The 22,258-nt window shown below is 37.5% G+C and overlaps 1 protein-coding gene across 1 annotated transcript in view; it reads left to right on the top strand.

The window, feature by feature from the left end:
• The window catches only part of PKHD1 (PKHD1 ciliary IPT domain containing fibrocystin/polyductin), a 430,010-nt gene that overhangs the window by 398,027 nt on the left and 9,725 nt on the right, over nt 1–22,258 (top strand). The window contains exons 61-65 of the mRNA XM_065885004.1: nt 1,183–1,318; nt 2,522–2,609; nt 11,033–11,140; nt 17,619–17,777; nt 21,274–21,396. Of these exons, the coding sequence (XP_065741076.1) occupies nt 1,183–1,318; nt 2,522–2,609; nt 11,033–11,140; nt 17,619–17,777; nt 21,274–21,396 (614 nt within the window). The remainder of the gene's footprint in view (nt 1–1,182; nt 1,319–2,521; nt 2,610–11,032; nt 11,141–17,618; nt 17,778–21,273; nt 21,397–22,258) is intronic.

Genomic DNA, 22,258 nt, shown 5'->3' with positions numbered 1-22,258 from the left:
GGTAATCTATTACCCTGTACTAGGGTAATATGTGTGATATATGGTGTCTATATATATCCATTTAATTGCTAAAACTCTATTGCATGCCTCTGATGTGTAATACACAATAGGCTTAATGGGACAATAGGTGTATAACCCAGAATATTCGTTTAATAGAGCTGCCTTGGGTCTTCAAAAATACCAAAGCTCCGGTAAAAAGATGTTTTGAGGTATCATGAATTATGTAACTATTTTATTTTATAATTATTCCATTTTATTGCTAAGTCACATCAGCAATTAATGTGCTCAAAAGAGATGAAAAACAGTATAGCTCTGGACCTTGGTCATACACTTACTCTTCGTAAGACCTTTGGCAAAATACTTAAGCCTTTTTGGACCTCAGTTTCTTCATGTGCAAATAAGAGTACCTATGTCATAGTGTCACTTTAAAGATGCAATGAGGTTATAGGTGGAAAGCATAGAATAGTACTTGGTACAGGGTGTAAGTGCTCGGCATATATTAATTATAAATAAGTATTATTCTCCCTAAGGACTTCATTCAACTGAAATCAATTAATCAATGAATTCCACAGTTGTCGATTCTATTTAGCGCAAGCATCCAGTGGAGACAATGAACATGAAAGGGTGGTTGTGAGATTAAATGAGCTATTCCATGTGAAACAGTGGTGTGGGAGGTTGCTCCCAGGCATCTCTTTCCAGTTCTTTTCGGTGACGTCATCTTGGTACCACAGAATTAGCCATGGTGAATGTATTTATACTGTGGAAATTGGAAAACACTAACACCTCTTGGGGGAGAGCTGGTTTACTAGCATACTTAGAACACATCCCCACCTTCTAAATATTTTAGTCTGCTAAGTTGCCTCGCTAAGGCTTTTTTGGAGCTGATATTAACAAATTGTGATAAAAATCTAAGTTCATAGTATGTTCTCCTCCCACCTCCCCCCCACCCCCGTCCCAACCAGTGCATTCTTTCCTATGGCAAAGCAAACACATAAAGTAAATATATAATTATTCTTTAGTTATAAGGTCATGTTTGCTATACAGTGTATTATTCAGTTTCTAGAAACAAAGGCAAATGCAAATCTTCTCACTGGTAATAATGTGTTATGGAGAAAAGCTACTGCAGTGATAGGATATCTGTAATCTTAGGCATGTATTCTTTTCTTTTTTAACATGTGCCAGAAATACAAGCAATTTCGAAACTGGGAACTTGATATATATTCGGCCCTATGGTCTTTCAGTCCTAGTCCAGCCTTCAGATGGAGAAGTGGGAAAAGAACTTACAGTACAACCACAGCTCATTCTTCTGGATAAGCAGGTACCTTGTGCACAGGTAACAATCTTTATTCAGAGCCGGGTACCATGTTGTATTTGGCGCACGTTTCACATTGCATCATCTTCACATGTACAGAGTGCCCACCCTGTGACATTTGGTGCACTTAGAACATCTAACTTCTTTCATTATTTTCCTTCCATTTCACAGCCTGCTTTCCTTCCACTTTCTATAAATGTCCAGAATTTGATCAAGGGTAAAAATAGAATTCTGATACTTTTTCTCCTCAAGCAAATTCTTTTTATTTTTTTTGCGGTACGCGGGCCTCTCACTGTTGTGGCCTCTCCCGTTGCGGAGCACGGGCTCCGGACGCGCAGGTTCAGCGGCCATGGCTCACGGGCCCAGCCGCTCCGCGGCATGTGGGATCTTCCCGGATCGGGGCACGAACCCGCGTCCCCTGCATCGGCAGGCAGACTCTCAACCACTGCACCATGAGGGAAGCCCTCCTCAAGCAAATTCTTACAGTAGGTCTCATGTATCTTCTCAGAAATCTCGCCTTCTCCAAGTGTTGGATCTATATCTGAAGACGTCATTTTATATGCTAATGAAGGAATTTATGCCATCACATCTGCATTATAGTTCTATGTTATTTTAAATGATTTCTCCTGTATGTGGTTAAGTACAGCATCAACAAGAGGCTTCTGTGCTTAATTCTAATTTCAGTGTCCATACCCTCTGATTCAATTTTATCTTGTCTATATTTACTAATATCAAGGGGGGAAGAAGTGAAATATGGTACTCAAATCAGCTTTCCACTCTTGACTTTAGAAATGCCTCCCCTGACGTGCTTACAGAGGGCTGAAGGCCATGGGCCTGAGGTCCACACTTCTGCTCTAGCCTGGCACTGACCCAACTCTCTCCTGCTTTGTTGTCTTAATCTTTCCTTCCTTATTAACCCTCAGCACACCGTGCCACTCTCCTTTTCTGTAAACTTAACTTTCCTTTCTCCTCTTCACTGCCCTGCCCCAACTTTTCTTGCAATAATCTCCCTTCTCTCTGCTCAGTAAGCTAATCTGATATATTCTTCTTAACATGAGAAAGAAAATATTTATTTATTATTTTTTTCCTTTGTTTATTTCTCATGAATGTGCGCTTTATAAAAGATTCTGTGTGAATCCTCTTCTTTTTCAGATAACTTCACAAAATTCTCTTCTGAGTCCAACTTTTCCCCTTTTTTCCTGTTTCCAGAATCGGAGAGTAGAGTCGTTGGGGCCCCCATCAGAGCCTTGGGTCATTTCTGTTTCTCTGGAAGGGACATCAGATTCCATGCTGAGAGGTAGGTACCTGTGACATTCGGAGACCTGCTGTAATTGCATCCGCACAGAAATGTTTGCTGCCGTTGGGAATCTATAACAAAAGCCGCTAATACTCAGTATCTTTGTTAGTTTGGAAGAAATCCCCTTCACCACCAGTCTACAATGCCAGTGTCTGCAAAAGGGAACATTAGGTTGGCAGGAAATGTTTAACAAACCATCTACCCACCTACCCCCACCCCTGCCAACATGGTGAGGAGTATTATTGTCATACCTGTATCTTCAGTATGGTGTAAGGAAAAGGTCATGGCCCCCTAATCATGTACAGATGATTCTCTGGTACAGTATCAAGTCATAGGTACAATGTGGTTGTACCTATGGGGAAACAAACACTGGCTCTCAATGTTATAAAGAATAAATGTGATGGCAAATGCAAAGCGCCTGGCCCAGAACAGGCCCTGAGAGCTCATTTTCTCCTCTCCAGCTTTCTTGGTCCTCCGTTACCTTCCTGTTCAGTCCCAGTACCACTGCTAGCTTCATTTACTTTTCTGGAGTTGTGCATATGAAAATCAAAAACCACCATTCTGTTCTTTGCTTCTATAAGTTTTACTATTTTAGATACTTTATATACATGAAATCATACAGTGTTAGTCCTTCTGTGACTGGTTGATTTCACCTAGCATAATGTCCTCAAGATTCATCTATGCTGCAACGTATTTCAGAACTTTTTTTTTTTAGTTTTATTTATTTATTTTTTATACAGCAGGTTCTTATTAGTTATCTGTTTTATACATATTAATGTATATATGTCAATCCCAACCTCCCAATTCATCCCACCGCCACCCCTTCCCACGATTCCCCCTTGGTGTTCATACGTTTGTTCTCTACATCTGTGTCTCTATTTCTGCCTTGCAAACCGGTTCATCTGTACCATTTTTCTAGATTCCACATATATGCGTTAATATACGATATTTGCTTTTCTCTTTCTGACTTACTTCACCCTGTATGGCAGTCTCTAGGTCCATCCACATCTCTACAAATGACCCAATTTCGTTCCTTTTTATGGCTGAGTAATATTCCATTGTATATATGTACCACATCTTTATCCATACTTCTGTCGATGGGCATTTAGGTTGCTTCCTGGCTATTGTAAATAGTGCTGCAATGAACATTGGGGTGCATGTGTCTTTTTGAATTATGGTTTTCTCAGGGTATATGCCCAGTAGTGGGATTGCTGGGTCATATGGTAGTTCTATTTTTAGTTTTTAAAGAAATCTCCATAGTGGCTGAATCAATTTACATTCCTACCAACAGTGCAAGACGGTTCCATTTTCTCCACACCCTTTCCAGCATTTCTTGTTTGTAGATTTTCTGATGTAGCCCATTCTAACCGGTGTGAGGTGATACCTCACTGTAGTTTGATTTGCATTTCTAATAATTAGTGATGTTGAGCAGGTTTTCACGTGCCTCTTGGCCATCTGTATGTCTTCTTTGGAGAAATGTCTATTTAGGTCTTCTGTCCATTTTTCTGTTGGGTTGTTTGTTTTTTTGATACTGAGCTGCATGAGCTGCTTGTAAATTCTGGAGATTAATCCTTTATCAGTTGCTTTGTTTGCAAATAATTTCTCCCATTCTGAGGGTTGTCTTTTTGTCTTGTTTATGGTTTCCGTTGCTGTGCAAAAGCTTTTAAGTTTCACTAGGTCCCATTTGTTTATTTTTGTTTTTATTTCCATTACCCTAGGCAGTGGGTCAAAAAAGATCTTGCTGTGATATATGTCAAAGAGTGTTCTTCCTGTTTTCCTCTAAGGGTTTTGTAGTGTCCAGTCTTACATTTAGGTCTTTAATCCATTTTGAGTTTATTTTTGTGTATGGTGTTAGGGAGTGTTCTAATTTCATTCTTTTATGTGTAGCTGTCCAATTTTCCCAGCATCACTTATTGAAGATGCTGTCTTTTCTCTATCGTATATCCTTGCCTCTTTTGTCATAGATTAGTTGACCATAAGTGCATGGGTTTATCTCTGGGCTTTCTATCCTATTGCATTGATCTATATTTCTGTTTTTGTGCTAGTACCATGTTGTCTTGATTACTCTAGCTTTGTAATATAGTCTGAAGTCAGGGAATCTGATTCCTCCAGCTCTATTTTTTTCCCTCAAGATTTCTTTGGCTATTCCGGGTCTTTTGTGTTTCCATACAAATTTTAAGATTTTTTGTTCTAGTTCTGTAAAAACTGCCATTGGTAATTTGATAGGGATTGCACTGAATCTGTAGATTGCTTTGGGTAGTGTAGTCATTTTCACAATGTTGATTCTTCCAATCAAAGAACATGGTATATCTCTGCATCTGTTTGTGTTATCTTTGATTTCTTTCATCAGTGTCTTATAGTTTTCTGCATACAGGTCTTTTGTCTCCTTAGGTCGGTTTACTCCTAGATATTTTTTTCTTTTTGTTGCAGTAGTGAATGGGATTGTTTCCTTAATTTCGCTTTCTGATTTTTGTTGTTAATGTATAGGAATGCAAGAGATTTCTGTGCATTAATTTTGTATCCTGAAACTTTACCAAATTCATTGATTAGCTCTAGTAGTTTTCCGATGGCATTTTTAGGATTCTTTTTTTTTTTTTTTTTTTTAGGATTCTTTATGTATAGTATCATGTCATCTGCAAACAGTGACAGTTTTACTTCTTCTTTTCTGATTTGGATTCCTTTTATTTCTTTTTCTTGTCTGATTGCTGTGGCTAAAACTTCCAAAACTATGTTGAATAATAGTGGTGAGGGTGGACGTCCTTGTCTTGCTCCTGATCTTAGAGGAAATGCTTTCAGTTTTTCACCATTGAGAATGATGTTTGCTGTGGGTTTGTCGTATATGGCCTTTATTATGTTGAGGTAGGTTCCCTCTATGCCCACTTTCTGGAGAGTTTTTATCATAAATGGGTGTTGAATTTTGTCACAAGCTTTTTCTGCATCTTATTGAGATGATCATATGGTTTTTATTCTTCAGTTTGTTAATATGGTTTATCACATTGATTGATTTGTGTACATTGAAGAATCCTTGCATCCCTGGGATAAATCCCACTTGATCATGGTGTATGATCCTTTTAATGTGTTGTTGGATTCTGCTTGCTAGTATTTTGTTGAGCATTTGTGCATCTATATTCATCAGTGACATTGGTCTGTAATTTTCTTTCTTTGTAGTATCTTTGTCTGGTTTTGGTATCTGGGTGATGGTGCCCTCATAGAATGAGTTTGGGAGTGTTCCTCCCTCTGCAATTTTTTGGAAGAGTTTGAGAAGGATGGGTGTTAGCTCTTCTCTAAATGTTTGATAGAATTGCCTGTGAAGCCATCTGGTCTTTGGCTTTTGTTTGTTGGAAGATTTTTAATATCAGTTTCAATTTCATTACTTGTGATTGGTCTGCTCGTATTTTCTATTTTTTCCTGGTTCAGACTTGGAAGGTTATACCTTTCTAAGAATTTGTCCATTTCTTCCAGGTTGTCCATTTTATTGGCATAGAGTTGCTTGTAGTAGTGTCTTAGGATGCTTTGTATTTCTGCAGTGTCTGTTGTAACTTCTCCTTTTTCATTTCTAATTTTATTGATTTGAGTCCTCTCCCTCTTTTTCTTGATGAGTCTGGGTAATGGTTTATCAATTTTGTTTATCTTCTCAAAGAATCAGCTTTCAGTTTTATTGATCTTTGCTATTATTTTGTTTGTTTCTATTTCATTTATTTCTGCTCTGATCTTTATGATTTCTTTCCTTCTACTAACTTTGGGTTTTGTTTGTTCTTCTTTTGTAGTCCATTTAGGTGTAAGGTTAGATTGTTTATTTGAGATTTTTCTTGTTTCTTGAGGTAGGCTTGTATTGCTATAAACTCCCCTCTTAGAACTGCTTTTGCTGCATCCCATAGGTTTTGGATCATTGTGTTTTCATTGTCATTTGTCTCTAGGTATTTTCTATTTCCTCTTTGATTTCTTCAGTGATCTCTTGGTTTTTTAGTAACATATTGTTTAGCCTCCATGTGTTTGTGTTTTAACATTTTTTCCCTGTAATTTATTTCTAATCTCATAGTGCTGTGGTCAGAAAAGATGCTTGATATGATCTCAATTTTCTTATATTTACCGAGGCTTGACTTGTGACTCAAGATGTGACCTATCCTGGAGAAGGTTCCGTGTGCACTTGAGAAGAAAGTGTAATCTGCCAATTTTGGATGTAATGTCCCATAAGTATCAATTAAATCTATCTGGTCTATTGTGTCATTTAAAGCTTGTGTTTCCTTATAATTTTCTGTTTGGATGATCTGTCCATTGATGTAAGTGAGGTGTTAAAGTCTCCCACTTTTATTGTGTTACTGTCAATTTCTTCTTTTATAGCTGTTAGCAGTTGCCTTATGTATTGAGGTGCTCCTATGTTGGGTATATATACATACAATTGTTATATCTTATTCTTGGATTGATCCCTTGATCATTATGTAGTCTCCTTCCTTGTCTCTTGCAACATTCTTTATTTTAAAGTCTATTTTATCTGATATGAGTATTGCTACTCCAGCTTTCTTTTGATTTCCATTTGCATGGAATATCTTTTTCCATCCCCTCACTTTCGGTCTGTATGTGTCTCTAGGTCTGAAGTGGGTCTCTTGTAGACAGCATATATATGGGTCTTGTTTTTGTATCCATTCAGCGAGCCTGTGTCTTTTGGTTGGAGCATCTAATCCATTCCCGTTTAAGATAATTATCAATATGTATGTTCCTATTACCATTTTCTTAATTGTTTTGGATTTGTTATTGTAGGTCCTTTCCTTCTCTTGTGTTTCCCACTTAGAGAAGTTCCTTTAGCCTTTGTTGTAGAGGCTGGTTTTGTGGTGCTGAATTCTCTTAGCTTTTACTTTTCTGTAAAGCTTTTGATTTCTCCATCAAATCTGAATGAGATCCTTGCCGCGTAGAGTAATCTTGGTTGTAGGTTCTTCCCTCTCATCACTTTAAGTATATCATGCCACTCCCTTCTGGCTTGTAGAGTTTCTGCTGAGAAATCAGCTGTTAACCTTATGGGAGTTCCCTTGTATATTGTCATTTTTCCCTTGCTGCTTTCAATAATTTTTCTTTGTCTTTAATTTTTGCCAATTTGATTATTATATGTCTCTGCGTGTTTCTCCTTGGGTTTTTCCTGTATGGGACTCTTTGCACTTCCTGGACTTGGGTGGCTATTTCCTTTCCCATGTTAGGGAAGTTTTCGACTATAATCTCTTCAATTATTTTCTTGGGTCCTTTTTCTCTCTCTTCTCCTTCTAGGACCCCTGTAATGCGAATGTTGTGTTTAATGTTGTCCCAGAGGTCTTTAGGCTGTCTTCATTTCTTTTAATTCTTTTTTCTTTATTCTGTTCAGCAGCAGTGAATTCCACTATTCTGTCTTCCAGGTCACTTATCTGTTCTTCTGCCTCAGTTATTCTGCTATTGATTCCTTCTAGTGTATTTTTCATTTCAGTTATTGTATTGTTCATTTCTGTTTGTTTGTTCTTTAATTCTTCTAGGTCTTTGTTAAACATTTCTTGCATCTTCTTGATCTTTGCCTCCGTTCTTTTTCCGAGGTCCTGGATCATCTTCACTATCATTATTCTGAATCCTTTTTCTGGAAGGTTGCCTATCTCCACTTCATTTAGTTGTTTTTCTGGGGTTTTATCTTGTTCCTTCATCTGGTACGTAGCCCTCTGCCTTTTCATCTTGTCTATCTTTCTGTGAATGTGGTTTTTGTTCCACAGGCTGCAGGATTGTAGTTCTTCTTGCTTCTGCTGTCTGCCCTCTTCCAGTTACTTCTTGCTCTACCCTGGCTTTGAGTCTAAGCTCATTCACATGCCTCCTATAAAATATGTACCTTGCCATACTGCATACATTACCCATACCCAGTTCCTTACTCACACTCCATACCTTATTGTATCCCATACCTACTCCTCTACTATACCTTACTCAGCCTCCATACTTTACTGTGCCCCACTCCTGACACATACTCCCCCCATTCGTCATTGGTTTCCTCTCAGTTATCCCAAGGATATCATCACTGTCTAGCTTAGAATCATATTGGATCATGCAAAATGAATGAGGCATGAAACCGTTTGTTATTTTCCTCCATTAACACCAACTCATGCTCAAGCCAACTGACCCTGGATCAGTATATTCACCGTTGTTCTCTTTGGGAGATTCAATGAGAGCGTATGAGGAATGGGCTGAGGTCATCTTATATGCACACGTTTTTGTGCGTGTGTGTGAGTGTTGTGAAATAGGAAAAAAATCTGGAGTCATTTTCTTTGTAGAATGCCCACATCACCAAACACCCTATTTCAATGATTGAAAGTATCTCTTGAAGCCATCATGAAATATTTCTCCTTAACTTCAGGAAGAATGGAAGCAAAACCATTTGGCATGGATTACCTAACTTATTCTAAGTATTTCCTGCAGAAAAATAAATTAACAACAACAAAACCCGGTCTATATGTCTAGCCTAAATCTTTTGTTCTGCAGTTTAACTTCATGTTCTTTTGTCTCAGTAAATCCTCTTCAGTTCAAAAAAAAAGAGGTTATAACCAAAAATGGGTTTATATACACAAAGACAATTATTTTAGGGTCCTTCAGATCCTTTGATATTTAGCTATAGATCCTAGTTGTAGAAAAAATGTGTTCTTAATACTAAAAAAATAAACTCTCAACATTAATGATGTAACAGTTTGCTAGTGTGGATAGCTAAGGGTAAGAGGGATAGTTTTGGGGGTGAAAAGTATTTTAGAAACCCTATGCCCTACAGAATCACATTCAAGTAGCATTCCCTGATAAAGCATGTCATCAGCGTCAATCTTGTGTGAAGCCCAGCACCCCATCTCCTCCCAGGTTCCCTCAGCCAGGACCAGCTTGATCAGGGAGCCTGTCAATGACATTTGTCTATTTTACAATTACCATTCCAGAGATATGATGAACCCCGGAGTCATGTACTGTACTTGGCAGCAAACTGCCTCAGCTTTGGGGCACATATGCTTCAAAGCTGAGAATATCGTAGATATATATGGGAATCTTTGTAGAGATCTCTGAGGCAAGCTTGTATTTAACACAAAAGCAAACCGATTTGGAGCTAAAGTACTTTCCATTAGGCAGTTTGGCGGCTGTTCTATAAGGCAGACTCACTGTGCTCGCCGGACACATTTCAATTAAATGCTGCTTTGTATTCCTCCAAAGATGGGAACAATAAGAACGTTTGTCAAGGGGAAAACTGTAGCAAATGATTTCATGTTGAACATCTGTACTCTGCAGTTCACTGTTTGCAAGAGTTTATTGACCATAATTTTGATGCATATAGGTTTTAAAGAGTATAAACAGCGTTTGTTTTGGTGCCTATCATTTATTTCAGTCTTGGCTTATTTATTTCCATTTTTTCTGGGCATTTTATTTATTTCGGGGCTCTGAAGAGATGAAGGAAAAGATGTTTCTGAAAATGGAAATTTTAGTTAGCTCTGAAAAATTGATGAAGAAAGACAGTGTTTTCCCAGAAAGGATTGAGCAATTGAATTGAGAGATAGAACACTGCATATTCTATCTTTATGATACCTTTCAGCCTTAAAGATCTCAAACCGGTTTTTAAACTTTAGGACCACTCTCCTATCTCATTGTCCATCATACCAATCATAGTGACATTTCCAGAGTGAAATGCAGCAGCTGTTAATTAGCAAAGTAATTTGAGGATAGTGGAGTCAGAAGACTAATTAAAGGCATTGTGAATGGGATCCAGAGCTAAGTTTCCTTCTTTTACTTTATAAATGGATGGCCCATTGTTAGAAGATGTCAGCTTTCCTTTTTGCATTTTATTCAGGGAAACCATAGCCCAGACGATCCAAGTTGCTGAACAGGGTAGCTTTTACCACTCCTGATTTGATGCATTGCTGTGGTCCTGATCTATTGGCCTAACTCTGTCACCGCATAAACCACAGATCCCTTGAATAGAAGAGAAGCAGAGCCTAGAGACTGACCACCTAGAAAGAGAATAGACTTTCTTTCTTGAGAGACATTTAAATATTCAGTATATAATAAGGGCTAAGAATACAAACTTTGAAAACAGGCAGATTTGAGCTATAACCCTCTCACCACGTAATTTAACCTTTCCTGAGTCTATTTCTTAATCTCTAGAATATTGGTAATAGTATATTTTATAGGGTTGTGTAGTTTATGTACAATGATGAATATAAAGCACAACGTCTGGCATAGTAAGCTTTCAGTACATGTTGGCTTTTGTTGTTATTATTCTATCTTGGATTATTTAGTTCCAAGATTTGTCTAAGAGAAGCCTGATGGATTTAGTAACCTCTTCAATTAAATTTTTTTCCCATATTGTCCATTTGCCTCTCTACAGGGAAGACTTGAAGAAATCGCTCTTGTGTAGGTAACTAACATTCACTTTTTGGTTTTGTGTTTATTTGTAGGATGTACTCAGGCAGAAACTCAAGATGGTTATGTGAGGTTCTCCAACTTGGCAGTTTTGATCTCTGGGTCAAATTGGCACTTTATTTTTACTGTCACTTTCCCTCCAGGTAATTTCAGCACAGTGTGTTTTTATTATCTGTTCCTTTTTTTAAAAAAAATATAACTCCTTCTCCTTTATAATGGGACTAGCTTCTATCATGAATAAGAAGTCATTGTAGTTTAGAGAAAAAAATCCCCTTGGTTGTATCATTAAGGTGTGAGAAGCAAGAGCACATGTAGAAATCAAGCCTCATGAGAATCATGGTAAGCAAGAATCCATATATACATTTTCCTCTAGTTATTAAAATTTACTTTGAATGTTCTATTTTTTTCTATGACATTTGATGGAATTTGGTTGGGTATTAATTTAAGAATTTTAATTTATAAGAAGGAGAGTCCTGGGGTATCAAGTATTATGAAATCTTATCTTTCAGTCCTGGCCTCCTCATCCACTGCCCCACCCCCACCTTTAAAATGGTGACTATACCCACTCAAAATCTTGGTACTTTAGAAGGGTAGGTATAAGGTGTGTGTAAATTGCTTATATGATCCAGTTCTTCTTGACAAAACATTAAAGAGAAACCTTCTCCCTTCGGAAGTATTCTTGACAATTTTTGCTTTATTAGAGTGTAATACTATTCAATAACTTTGTAGTAAATAATATGTTACTTAAACTTCAAAGCCAGATGAGCTTATGAAAAATACTACTCTCCCATTTCCATGATGGGTAGAGTCCAGGCTGCACCCTACAGAGGAGTAGCGAGAGTCCAGTTTTGGACATCCTTTTTATAAAGGATTGAACTCTGATAGAGACACAGAATTACCACTTGAAAAAAGTTATATAAATATTGTAATTTACCAGAAAAAAAACCCTCCTCACCTAAGAGAGCATCTGAAAGAGTTCTAAAAATACTAACATCACGTTTGAACTGAAAGGTAGATAATTATAATCAGTTATTAATTTGAGTCAGGGAAATTAGTCTGGTACTTAAGACATGCAGTTGTGGAAAGTAGTTAATGCACAGCTGTGATAATGCAAAGTTTTAAAAAAGACACTAGAACAATCATGAGTGGATTTAAACTGCTTAGATATTGGAAATGGCAAACGAAATTAAATGTTTTTTTTTTTTTTTTTTTGCGGTATGCGGGCCTCCCACTGTTGTGGCCTCTCCCGCTACGGAGCACAGGCTCTGGACGCACAGGCTCAGCGGCCATGGCTCACGGGCCCATACGCTCCGTGGCATGTGGGATCCTCCCGGACCGGGGCACGAACCCACGTCCCCTGTGTCAGCAGGCGGACTCTCAACCACTGCACCACCAGGGAAGCCCGAAATTAAATGTTTTGATGTGAGGTGTCTGAAGCCCAACAACAAATATTTAATTAAGGCCAGGTATTAGTTCTCCTTCATGAAACTTAAATTCAAACCACCAGTATACTTTTCAAAAAGTTAAAAATATGGCTCTCATGAAAATATATAATGAGTACTTGTCAACAAGTTACGTTACTCTTTAATGAGGGAACCAGGAGGATGGCAAGGTTTATAGCCTGGAAAGGACTGCTTTGAAATCAGTTTGCTAAATTGGATACAGGGCAGTCAAACTCTAATCTTTGAGTTGCATGTCTACAAATATCACTTCCATTCTTACTGGATGAAAATCACTTGCAGCTTACCAATCTTCTACAAATTCACAAGACTGGACCCCTAAATATTGAATATTAAGTCAAACAAAAGTGTGTTCCAGAGAATTTGATAAACCTTGGATGGGCTTGTTTGAAAATGCTCCAGTATGATATTGTTAAGATCTGTAATCATTATTTTTCTCCCAGTTCCAAGTTTTGGACAATTTTTCTTCACAAAGGGAATACCATCTGGGGTCAGGTAGTAGTATTAATTGTGTAGGGCACCTATTCTTATAATACCTAAGACGTTGTCCTGATGTAAGCACAGATTCATGGAGAATGTTCAGCGCCTTGACCATGGGATTCCCAAGGATATATTTTGAAGGGTAACACATGCAGAGCTGGATATTTTGGTCCCGATTTGCTGCATATTTAAAAGACCATTGCCCTCCAGTTTCCTCAGTGGCTAACTAAGACTAAATACTTCATCAAGTTTACTTTAAGGCATAAGTTATACAACCGAATGTAAACTATAGTGTAGACAGCAGCTTCTCAGTGACAGTGTGATTTTGAGCTGGCCCTGGTGTTCACATTTACTGGACTACTGCTTCCTTTAATTTCCACCTTCAGCTTGTAAAGTCCCCTAAATGAGGAATCGTCTTGAGAAGTTTTCCTTTAGAATTTTCCTTAAATTATTCTTCGTAATTTTCAAGACTGACTCTATGAGGTGAGGCTCTGTTTAAGTGAGAAGAGAAAAGATGGAGGAGAAATAGAAAACATCAGAAGGCCTGCACTTCTGTGACCCCATAGCCACCTGTTCATTACCAGTACAGATCCTGAGAGTGACTCCTCGTTTCCAGGTGTATCAGTGTCTAAGGCTGGAATTATTTGGGAAAGCAGCTCTCATCCTCACGTTGATAGGCCACTCAATGACATTTCTCCTTTTTAGTAAGCTCCAAAAGAATAGCTGTGACAAGCATTGATTCATGGGACTGTAATTGTTGCTTCATCTCTGAATCAAGCAGAAGACTTGCAATCATTTTCATTATTTTCCCTCTTCTCCCTTAGAGAGAGGAACACATCATTATTCCTATTTTAGTATTTTTTGTCTCATTATTTACTTATTTTTCTTAAAACTGAAGAAAAAGGACAGAATTCAACATCTGCTTAATGCCCAGAGATGGCAGATAATGGCAGATGTGATTCCTGATTATATTTAGATCATGGAAGTTGGCAATCTATCTTTCTAAAGTTTCCAACATTGTCCATGTCTTTATGTTTTTAAGTGGAACTAGATGTCACTTTAATCAATGTTTCATTGATCACTGCATACAAAGACATACATTTCTTCAGCTCTGTAGATACACCAAAGACTTATAATTAAGGACTTTAGTTCATTAAAGATATATGTGTGTGTATATATATATATATATATATATACATATATATAATTTATTTTCTACTGAGATACAATTGACATAACACTGTATAAGTTTAAGGTGTACAGCATGGTGGTTTGATATATTTATATATTGCCATATGATTATCCCTGTAGTGTTAGCTAACACATATATCACATCGCATAATTATCACATCACATAATTACCATTCTTTTTTGTGGTGAGAACAATTAAGACCTAGTCTCTTAGCAACTTTGAAGTTTATTATACAGTATCATTGACTATAATCGCTATGCTATTTTGGAAATAAAGAAATTGAGGAACTGAGAAGTTACATAGGTCTAACCAAGTATGTATGGAATCCTCATAAGTCTTTATAACATGTGGACTAATCCAACTCATTTATCTGTTTCTGAACTTCCTGAGACACTGTCAAGAGGGCAGAGTGTCTGTTAAGTTTGTTCTACCGACTTCCCACCCAACCTTTCCACATGCATTGTCATTACCATGGTCTAGGCTGTGGTTTCTCTAACCATTTCCTGGAGCCATGGGACTCTTAGGGGGTTCTCCAGGGCCGCTGGGTTGAGACAGGATGCACCCTGCCACCCAACCCAGAAAAACTCAACTGCAGTGACCGTTTCCGAGTCTGGAATATTCCTCCTCCCTAACTTCTCATGGCTCGCTCACCAGTTCACCCAGGTTTCTTTTCAAATGGCACCTCCTCAGAGAGCCCTTTTCTGCCTCACTCTGTCCACACCACAGTCTCAACCCTGCTCTCCTCTCCAGCCATTCTCTGACTTCTGCATGGCACTCATCACTCTCTAGCGTCAGAGTATCTGTGTATTTGCTTGTTTGTCTGTTGCCTGCCTGCTCTGTCCCCCATTAGAACCTAAGTCCCAGGACGGACAGGAATTCTGCTTAGTTTAGCATTACATCCTCAGGGTGTTAAGAATAAAAACAACAAATAAATATTTGTTTATGAATAAGTGAGTATACTGAGATTCTGCCTAAGATTACATTTAAATAATGTTCTGCTGCTAAAAATATTTAAAAACTGGTGGTCTTCACCCTTAGACTCAGGTTACTGCTCCAGGCTTATAAACCTCAGGCCTGACTTCAGCCTCTCTGTCATTATTTGTGTTCTAAACACTTCCATGGCTTGATCTTCTATATCGCAGGTGGCTCATGCCACTTCTCAGGTCAGAATTTTTCCATCCGTGACACCTCATTGCCTTCAGAATGTTGTCAAGGGCCTTTTGGCTTTTGACATTTAATGCCCGCCAAAATTTGCCTCACATGCTTTCCTGCACTGATTCCTGGTATCTCCTGGCAGTACTTTCTTCAACATCGATTGCTTTTTTTCTCTTTTCTGTCTTTATTTGCTCAACCTGCAGATCCCCATCTAGATACTCTCTCCTCTGGGAAGCTTTCCCCAATCATATTGCTAGAAAATAACCTTCCAAGGCAATTGATTTGCATTATTCTGGTGGCATGGGTCACATTCTGATTTGTATGGAAAATATTTGTATGTGTATCTTATTTCATTTATTGGCTTGTAAATATCTTAAGAATGAGAACAGTAACTTATCCACGTGGTGAAGTAAACAATCACTGAGCAGTTATTGGAAAATGGATAAAAGAATAAAGAATTTTGTTCTTAATTCTGTAAATCCCTAGTAAAATCCATACCCCTGTCTCTGGGCTAGAGTTAGCTTATTCAGTTGCCCATAAAAAGCAACTAATTGATAACAAACAAGCCAAATATGGCTCAAGGATAAGATGTACCCACAGGAGAAGCATTTCTAGATAATTTTGTTATAGTAGCTTTGGGACCGAGTCAGCCAGGAGTCAAGAGACTGGAGCTCTAACTGTGACTTCCAATCAAATTGTCAGGTTCAGCCCAAGGAAAGCACAGCAAAGAAAACATGGTGTTTCCTTGAGTAGAGAAAATACAAACTCTGCTTTTGCCTGAATTATTTAGATGAAAGCAGAGATTTGGGGTTTGTTTGTTTTGAACGACCTACTCAAAAATGCTGGTTATAGCTAACTTATGATCACAGGCAAGTGGTTTTTTTTTTTTTTTGATTTTTAAATTTTTGTCTTGAGATATAATTGACATATGATAAGCTACACAATATTTAAAGCATAGTTAGATAAACTTTGATGAATCTATACTTCCATGAAACCATCCCCACAGTTAAGATGATGAAAATATCTATCATTCCCAAAATTATAGGCAAAGTTTTTAAATTTTTATTTTTTGAAATAACATACAGTAAAAATGATGTTTTTTAGGGGGTCATTTTATAAATTCAAAGATATATAGAGATTCATGCAATCACCACCACAATCAGGATGCAGAACATTTCCCAGAAGTCTCCCTTATGCTGTTCCTCTGTCCTCACGTCCTCCCACTAATCCCTGCAACCACTGACCTGTTCTCCATCTCTATAATTTTGTCTTTTCTAAAACGTCATATGAATGGAACCATATCATATATACCCCTTAGAGATGGGCTTTCCTCACTCAGCATAATGCTTTGGATGTTCATTTCAGTAGTTACAGGTTATTAATAGTTTCCTCCCTCCCTCCCTCCCTCCATCCTCCTTCCCTCTCTTCCTCATCCTCTTCCCCACTCCTTTTTCTTTTTCTCTTTCTCTCTTTGGCTGAGTCATACTCCATTGCCTAAAAAAAATACAGTTGGTTTATTCATTCATCTGTTGAAGAACATTTGGATTGTTTCCAGGTTTGGGTGGTTATTGAGGTGCTACAAACGTGTGTACAGGTTTTTGTGTGTATAGACAGGGTTTGTTTGTTTGTTTGCTTTGTTTTGTTGCTTTTTTAGATTCTTTTCTACCTTGCTTCAAAAACACTAATGGAGTGAGAACCAAATTTTTCAGTCTACAAAACAGGGAGGAGTTTGAGACGAGTTCTTAGAAAGATGTCCTCCCTGAAGGGAACGGCCATTCTGCCCCTTCATCCATAGCCACGGTGGCTCTAGCCATCTATCCCTGCTCTACCCCTAGTTTTCCAGATAACAAAATTCTTGTGGACCTTAGAAATTCTCTTGGTTCCATAGTAGGAGTCCCTGTGCCCTTGTTTTGATGTGTTACGTGTTGTATTTGAAATGAGATACATATGTCATAGCAAGTAGTTTCACGCAATCTGGAGTCCAGAGTGCTTCTGTTCTAATTAGTGGAACATGAGAGTGAAGCTACAGCTTTGCACTGGTGGAGAAAAAAGGTCTGAAAATAGGACAGCATTGGAAGAATTCCCCATCATAATGGACAGAAGTGGAAAGAACAATCATATATTATTGTTGGAATCTTGAAATTCTTTAGAAATATGAGTCTTGGATTTATTATTGACTCATGTATTGAATCCTCTAATTCAATAAATATTTATTGAATCAACTATGTGCCAGGTACTATTGTAACCATATCTTTTCCACAATATTTTATATTAGCATCTTATTAATATGCTATTGTTATTATTTTGTTATTTTTGTGTTTTTTTTTTTAACAGGGGTCAATTTTACAGCTCGCTCCAGGCTGTTTGCTGTCTTACCTGCAACTCCATCCGAGAGGCCCACGATCATACTGGCTGCTTCCCTGTGCTCAGGGGTCTCGTGGCTGGCTCTGTGCTGCCTTGTATGCTGTTGGTTTAAGAAAAGCAAAAGCAGAAGTATGTAATTTTTTTTTTAGTAAAAATATCTGAAGGGAATGCCATCATGTACAATATATTAACTATTCTTTTTCTTCCCCCAAAGAGACATTTTTATGAGCCTCTGTAACATATCAAACTACATGGAGCCAAATTACTCAACTCATACAGTAGAGACAAGGATTGTCTAATTCTAAATAATAATAATAGCACTAATAATATCAGCTCTTATTTTTTGAATACTCACTATGGATAGGATTCTAAGTACTTTAGAGATGTGAATTCTTTCAATTCTCACAACAACTCTGTGAAGTAGGTACTAAATACTACATCTGTGTTTCAGGGGTGGAGCATGAAGCTCAGAAAGGCTAAGTGACTTGCCCAAGGTCTCACCACCAGGATCAAAGTTTGGTTCTCTCCATATCTGACTCTCTGAAACACTGTGCCCTACAGCCCAGGTGACCCTCCAAAAGGAGAGTTCAATAAAGGGGGAATGTCCTCTGCTTTTTCAGAAGAAGGAAGAGAGTGCTTGGTGTGGTTTTTTTTTGTTGTTTTTTTTTTTCGCTAGGAGCATAGAAATTGTGTTTTTAGGCATTTTCCCAGAAGCTGATCTTTTTCTTTCTTTCTTTTTTTTTTGGGGGGGGGCAGTGGGTGGAGACATGGATGAAACACTTTGACATTAGGAGATAATGGGAAACCAAAGTGATAAGGAAGAGTGAGAATAAAAGAGGTGAAATGAGGAGAGGCAAAGAGAGAAAGTGAAAAATTAAGAAAGGAAAGAGGAGGTAGCCTGGTGCCACCACTAGACAGCTCACTATGCTTGGATTTCTGAGAGATGCTGAGGGATGGAAGCTCCGCTAGATGCTCTTTAGTTTGAACAAAACTTCAGCCTGGTCTCTCCCTCCCTCCCTGGCATCATCAGGCTTCACAGACTTAAAGAAAACTCAAGGATCCCTTGTCTTTCTCAAGAAGAATGGGATCTCATCCTGGTTTGTTGCCTGTGATTTGTTGAATCACGGGTTTTGGTCTTTGTTTTAAAATCTAAAAATCTGTGTGTGTGTGTGTGTGTGTGTGTGTGTGTGTGTGTGTATGTGAGTAGTGCTTTCTGGTTTGAAAGTAAAGACCTTTCATAATTTTTAATCTCATGGTTCGTGAAGTAGGTGATTTAATTCTCATCCTCCATTTTATAGCTAAACCTCCCAGCCATGGAGGGACTGTCCTCTAAGCTTGCTCACCCCATCTCTTCTCTTTTGTTCACCCAACTCTAGAGGAAGCTTCTTCCTGTAGTTACGAAAATTATCAGTTATCTCAGTGTCCTCTTTTTGCTTTTTCAACCTTTCAATATCTTTGGACACATTTCCCTGTATTTAATTTCCATATTTTCTTGACTGGACACAGACTTCTAACTTTCTTTTAAACAATCTAAAGAGATTAGGAGGAACTTCATGAAAAAATACATAGTAATCAGTTGTATATGAGTAATTTCTAGTTCCCTCTTTATATCTTTCTGTATTTTTCATATTGCTGTAATTAGCATTTATTACTTTAGAATCAGAGAGGATATCGTTCCCCATCTTCCTCCTAGAAAGTGATTCTCTGATCCAGTTGTACAGACTAGAGCGTCACTTTACAAAATTTTGATCTCGGGACCTCATCACACTTTCAGTAATTATCAAAATCCCCAAAGAGCTTTTGTCACTGTGTGTTCTATCTATCAGTATTTCCAAATTAGAACTTAAGAGAGAACATGTAAAGCTTATTTATTAATTTATTTTAAAATACAAATAAGACATGCATTATATGTTAATATAGCATATTTTTAATTTAAAAGCCATGTTTTAAAAATATATAGTGAAAAGAATGACATTTTTTATAAACCTCTTTAATGTCTGCCTGAAAAAAGTCAGCTGGACTCTCTTAGCAGCTTCTGCATTCAGTCTGTTGCAATGTATTGTTTTGGCTGAAGTGTATGAAGAAAATCTAGCCTCACTCAGATACATAGTAGGAAAAGGAAGAATATTAATAACCTTTACAGATATTGTAGACATTCTTCTTTGATACTGCACCCAAACTGGACAAAAGGAAGTTACTTAAAGGTACATCTCAATGTACTTTTTGTATTCTGTTACATGAAAATGCACCAGTCTACCTTGTACTTTGAATAGAGATTTTGCGCATGCGTGATTTTGAAACATTATGCTTTGGCCATTTAGGAAATGTTGTTTCACTGAGTTATGCAGGTCTACAAAATGCTGATATATTTCCTTCTATAATTTTTTTAAAAATCACGTTAATATCAACAGAATTAGAAATCTGTGAAGCTTATAGTAGTTGATAAAATTTTTCTAAAGTTCTAAAATTTCCCATGTGAGCTTGACTTATATCACTGGCAACAAATACTGTCAATCGTTTCTTTGAAGTTACAGGCTCACTTCATTTACTTAAAAAAAAACTCTCCCAAGTACCAAAGTATGAATAACCATAATTTGTCTTTCAATCATTCTTTCAAGTTCTTTCAACGTAAAAATGGTATCCTGTGAAAAAAATCAACTAGTTCAGCTCAAAACTCAATCACAAAAGTGCCTTTCCTTGAGAAAATCATCATATGTCTTGGCATGGCATTATCTAACATCATATTACAATTTATTTTTTTTTTCTTCTGCCATCCAAACTAGAATAAAAGCTCTATAAGGGCAGACCTGGTCTTTCATACTTCATCATTGGCTTTCCAGTGTCTAGAACAATGCCTGGCATGAAGAATATAAATGTATTTTTATTAATATATTTAATGAATAAATGAATAGGAGAGAAGGCATCACTCTAGTCAAGAGCAGACTGAAGATATAAAGTCTTCAATCAAAAGCACACGGCTGTGTGAGCTCTGTGGATTGCACCAATGCCAATTTCCTAGTTTTGATGTCATACTGCAGTTATACAAGTTGTTGGAAGTAGAGAGAAGGCTGGGTGAAGGTGCATGGGTCATCCCTGTACATTTCATTTGACACTTTCTGTGAATCTATAATTATTTCAAAATAAAATGTTTTTAAAAAGTATTAGTAACATTGCAGCTCTGGTCAACAGAAAGATAACACGAACCACCAAAGTGAGACACATAGTGTCATTTTCTAGCAGCCATTTAACTTTAAATATCAAGATAATACTTCAACATGTAATGGATATAAAAATATTAGATATCTTACATTTTTGAAAAATCAGGTGTGTATTTTACACTTACAGGACATCTCTTTTTGAACTAGTCACTTTTCACATGTTCAGTAACCACATGTGGTGGCAACTATATTGGATGGTAGTTTTATACCTCAATGTTGTGGTCAGTATATGGGATTTTATTTCATTATTTCTTAAGCTCTGAGACTATTAAATGCATTCTACTGCATGTATATCACAATAATTTTGGGGGAGCGGAGAAGGGAAATATCCTAACACTTAGGGCCCATTTATAAGAAAAATGTCACTTTATTCTAAAAAAAGCCAATGTATTTTTTCATTAATACAGAAATAAAAAGTGAAGAGATTTCTGAATCCCAGACTAATGATCAAAAGAATCATAGCCACGTCTCACCCAAACGCCAAGAATCACAAGTAGAGACTGAAAAAGAAGGCACCATGATGGCAGAAGGTAAGCTTGGACAATGGGATGATTCCCACAAGAGAAACAAACCCATTGTGTGTGAACTGTAGCCTCCTGCTGGCTGCCAGTTTCTGAATCAGTTTAGTTTATAGCCCCTTCTTTAGCCTTTGTTACTTCTTCTCAAGGAAATTATACCCCAGCATAAGAACACGCAAGTCCAGCTGATTCACTCAGCTACTAACCAGTTATCCAAGTTGATATTTATATATATTTTTTCTTACTAGAAGGTTATGGGTTTAACATTTGAATTCGTTATATAGAGGAAAGAAAAACCAGAGTGTAGGCATATAATCTTTCCCTTAGCTAGTGCAAAGCTGCCAGTTTGGCAACATAATTGAATCTGGGAAAGAAGAGAATGGAGTTGCCAAATACTAACTATGCAAAATAGTTTGAAAGCAGAACCCTCAAGAAACAAGTCAGCTTTGTTAAGCTCTGCTTTGGTGTTTCGTTGTACTTTTTGCAGAAGGTATTATTTGCCTCCGTTGTGCATGATGCCAGATGATTTTGCTTGTTATATTGTTAAATTGTCATTAGAGATGCTGCCAAGCAGAGAAAAGATAAGCATTTATCGCAGACCAATGTTTTGTCCTTCTAAGGACACAGAAATTACAAAGACAATGGGCAGAACACAAGATGGATTTGCCAAGTACGAGTATGGTGTATGAAAAACATGAAACTTCCATGGATCTGAAATATTTTGAAACATATGCTCTAAACAGGAGAATCTTCCTTTTTTTCCCCCTAAATGATAGCCAATTATCATGATATTTTCTGCTCGAAAAGGAATCCAAATCTTACCAGTTCTGAGTGGATGTTTCACCAAACCATAGCAGTCCGAAGTTGTTCTGCC

Source organism: Phocoena phocoena, chromosome 10 (assembly GCF_963924675.1).
Source record: "Phocoena phocoena chromosome 10, mPhoPho1.1, whole genome shotgun sequence".
Lineage (NCBI taxonomy): Eukaryota > Metazoa > Chordata > Mammalia > Artiodactyla > Phocoenidae > Phocoena > Phocoena phocoena.
The sequence above is the reverse complement of the archived record's forward strand: the minus strand, read 5'-3'. Positions and strand labels throughout refer to the sequence as shown.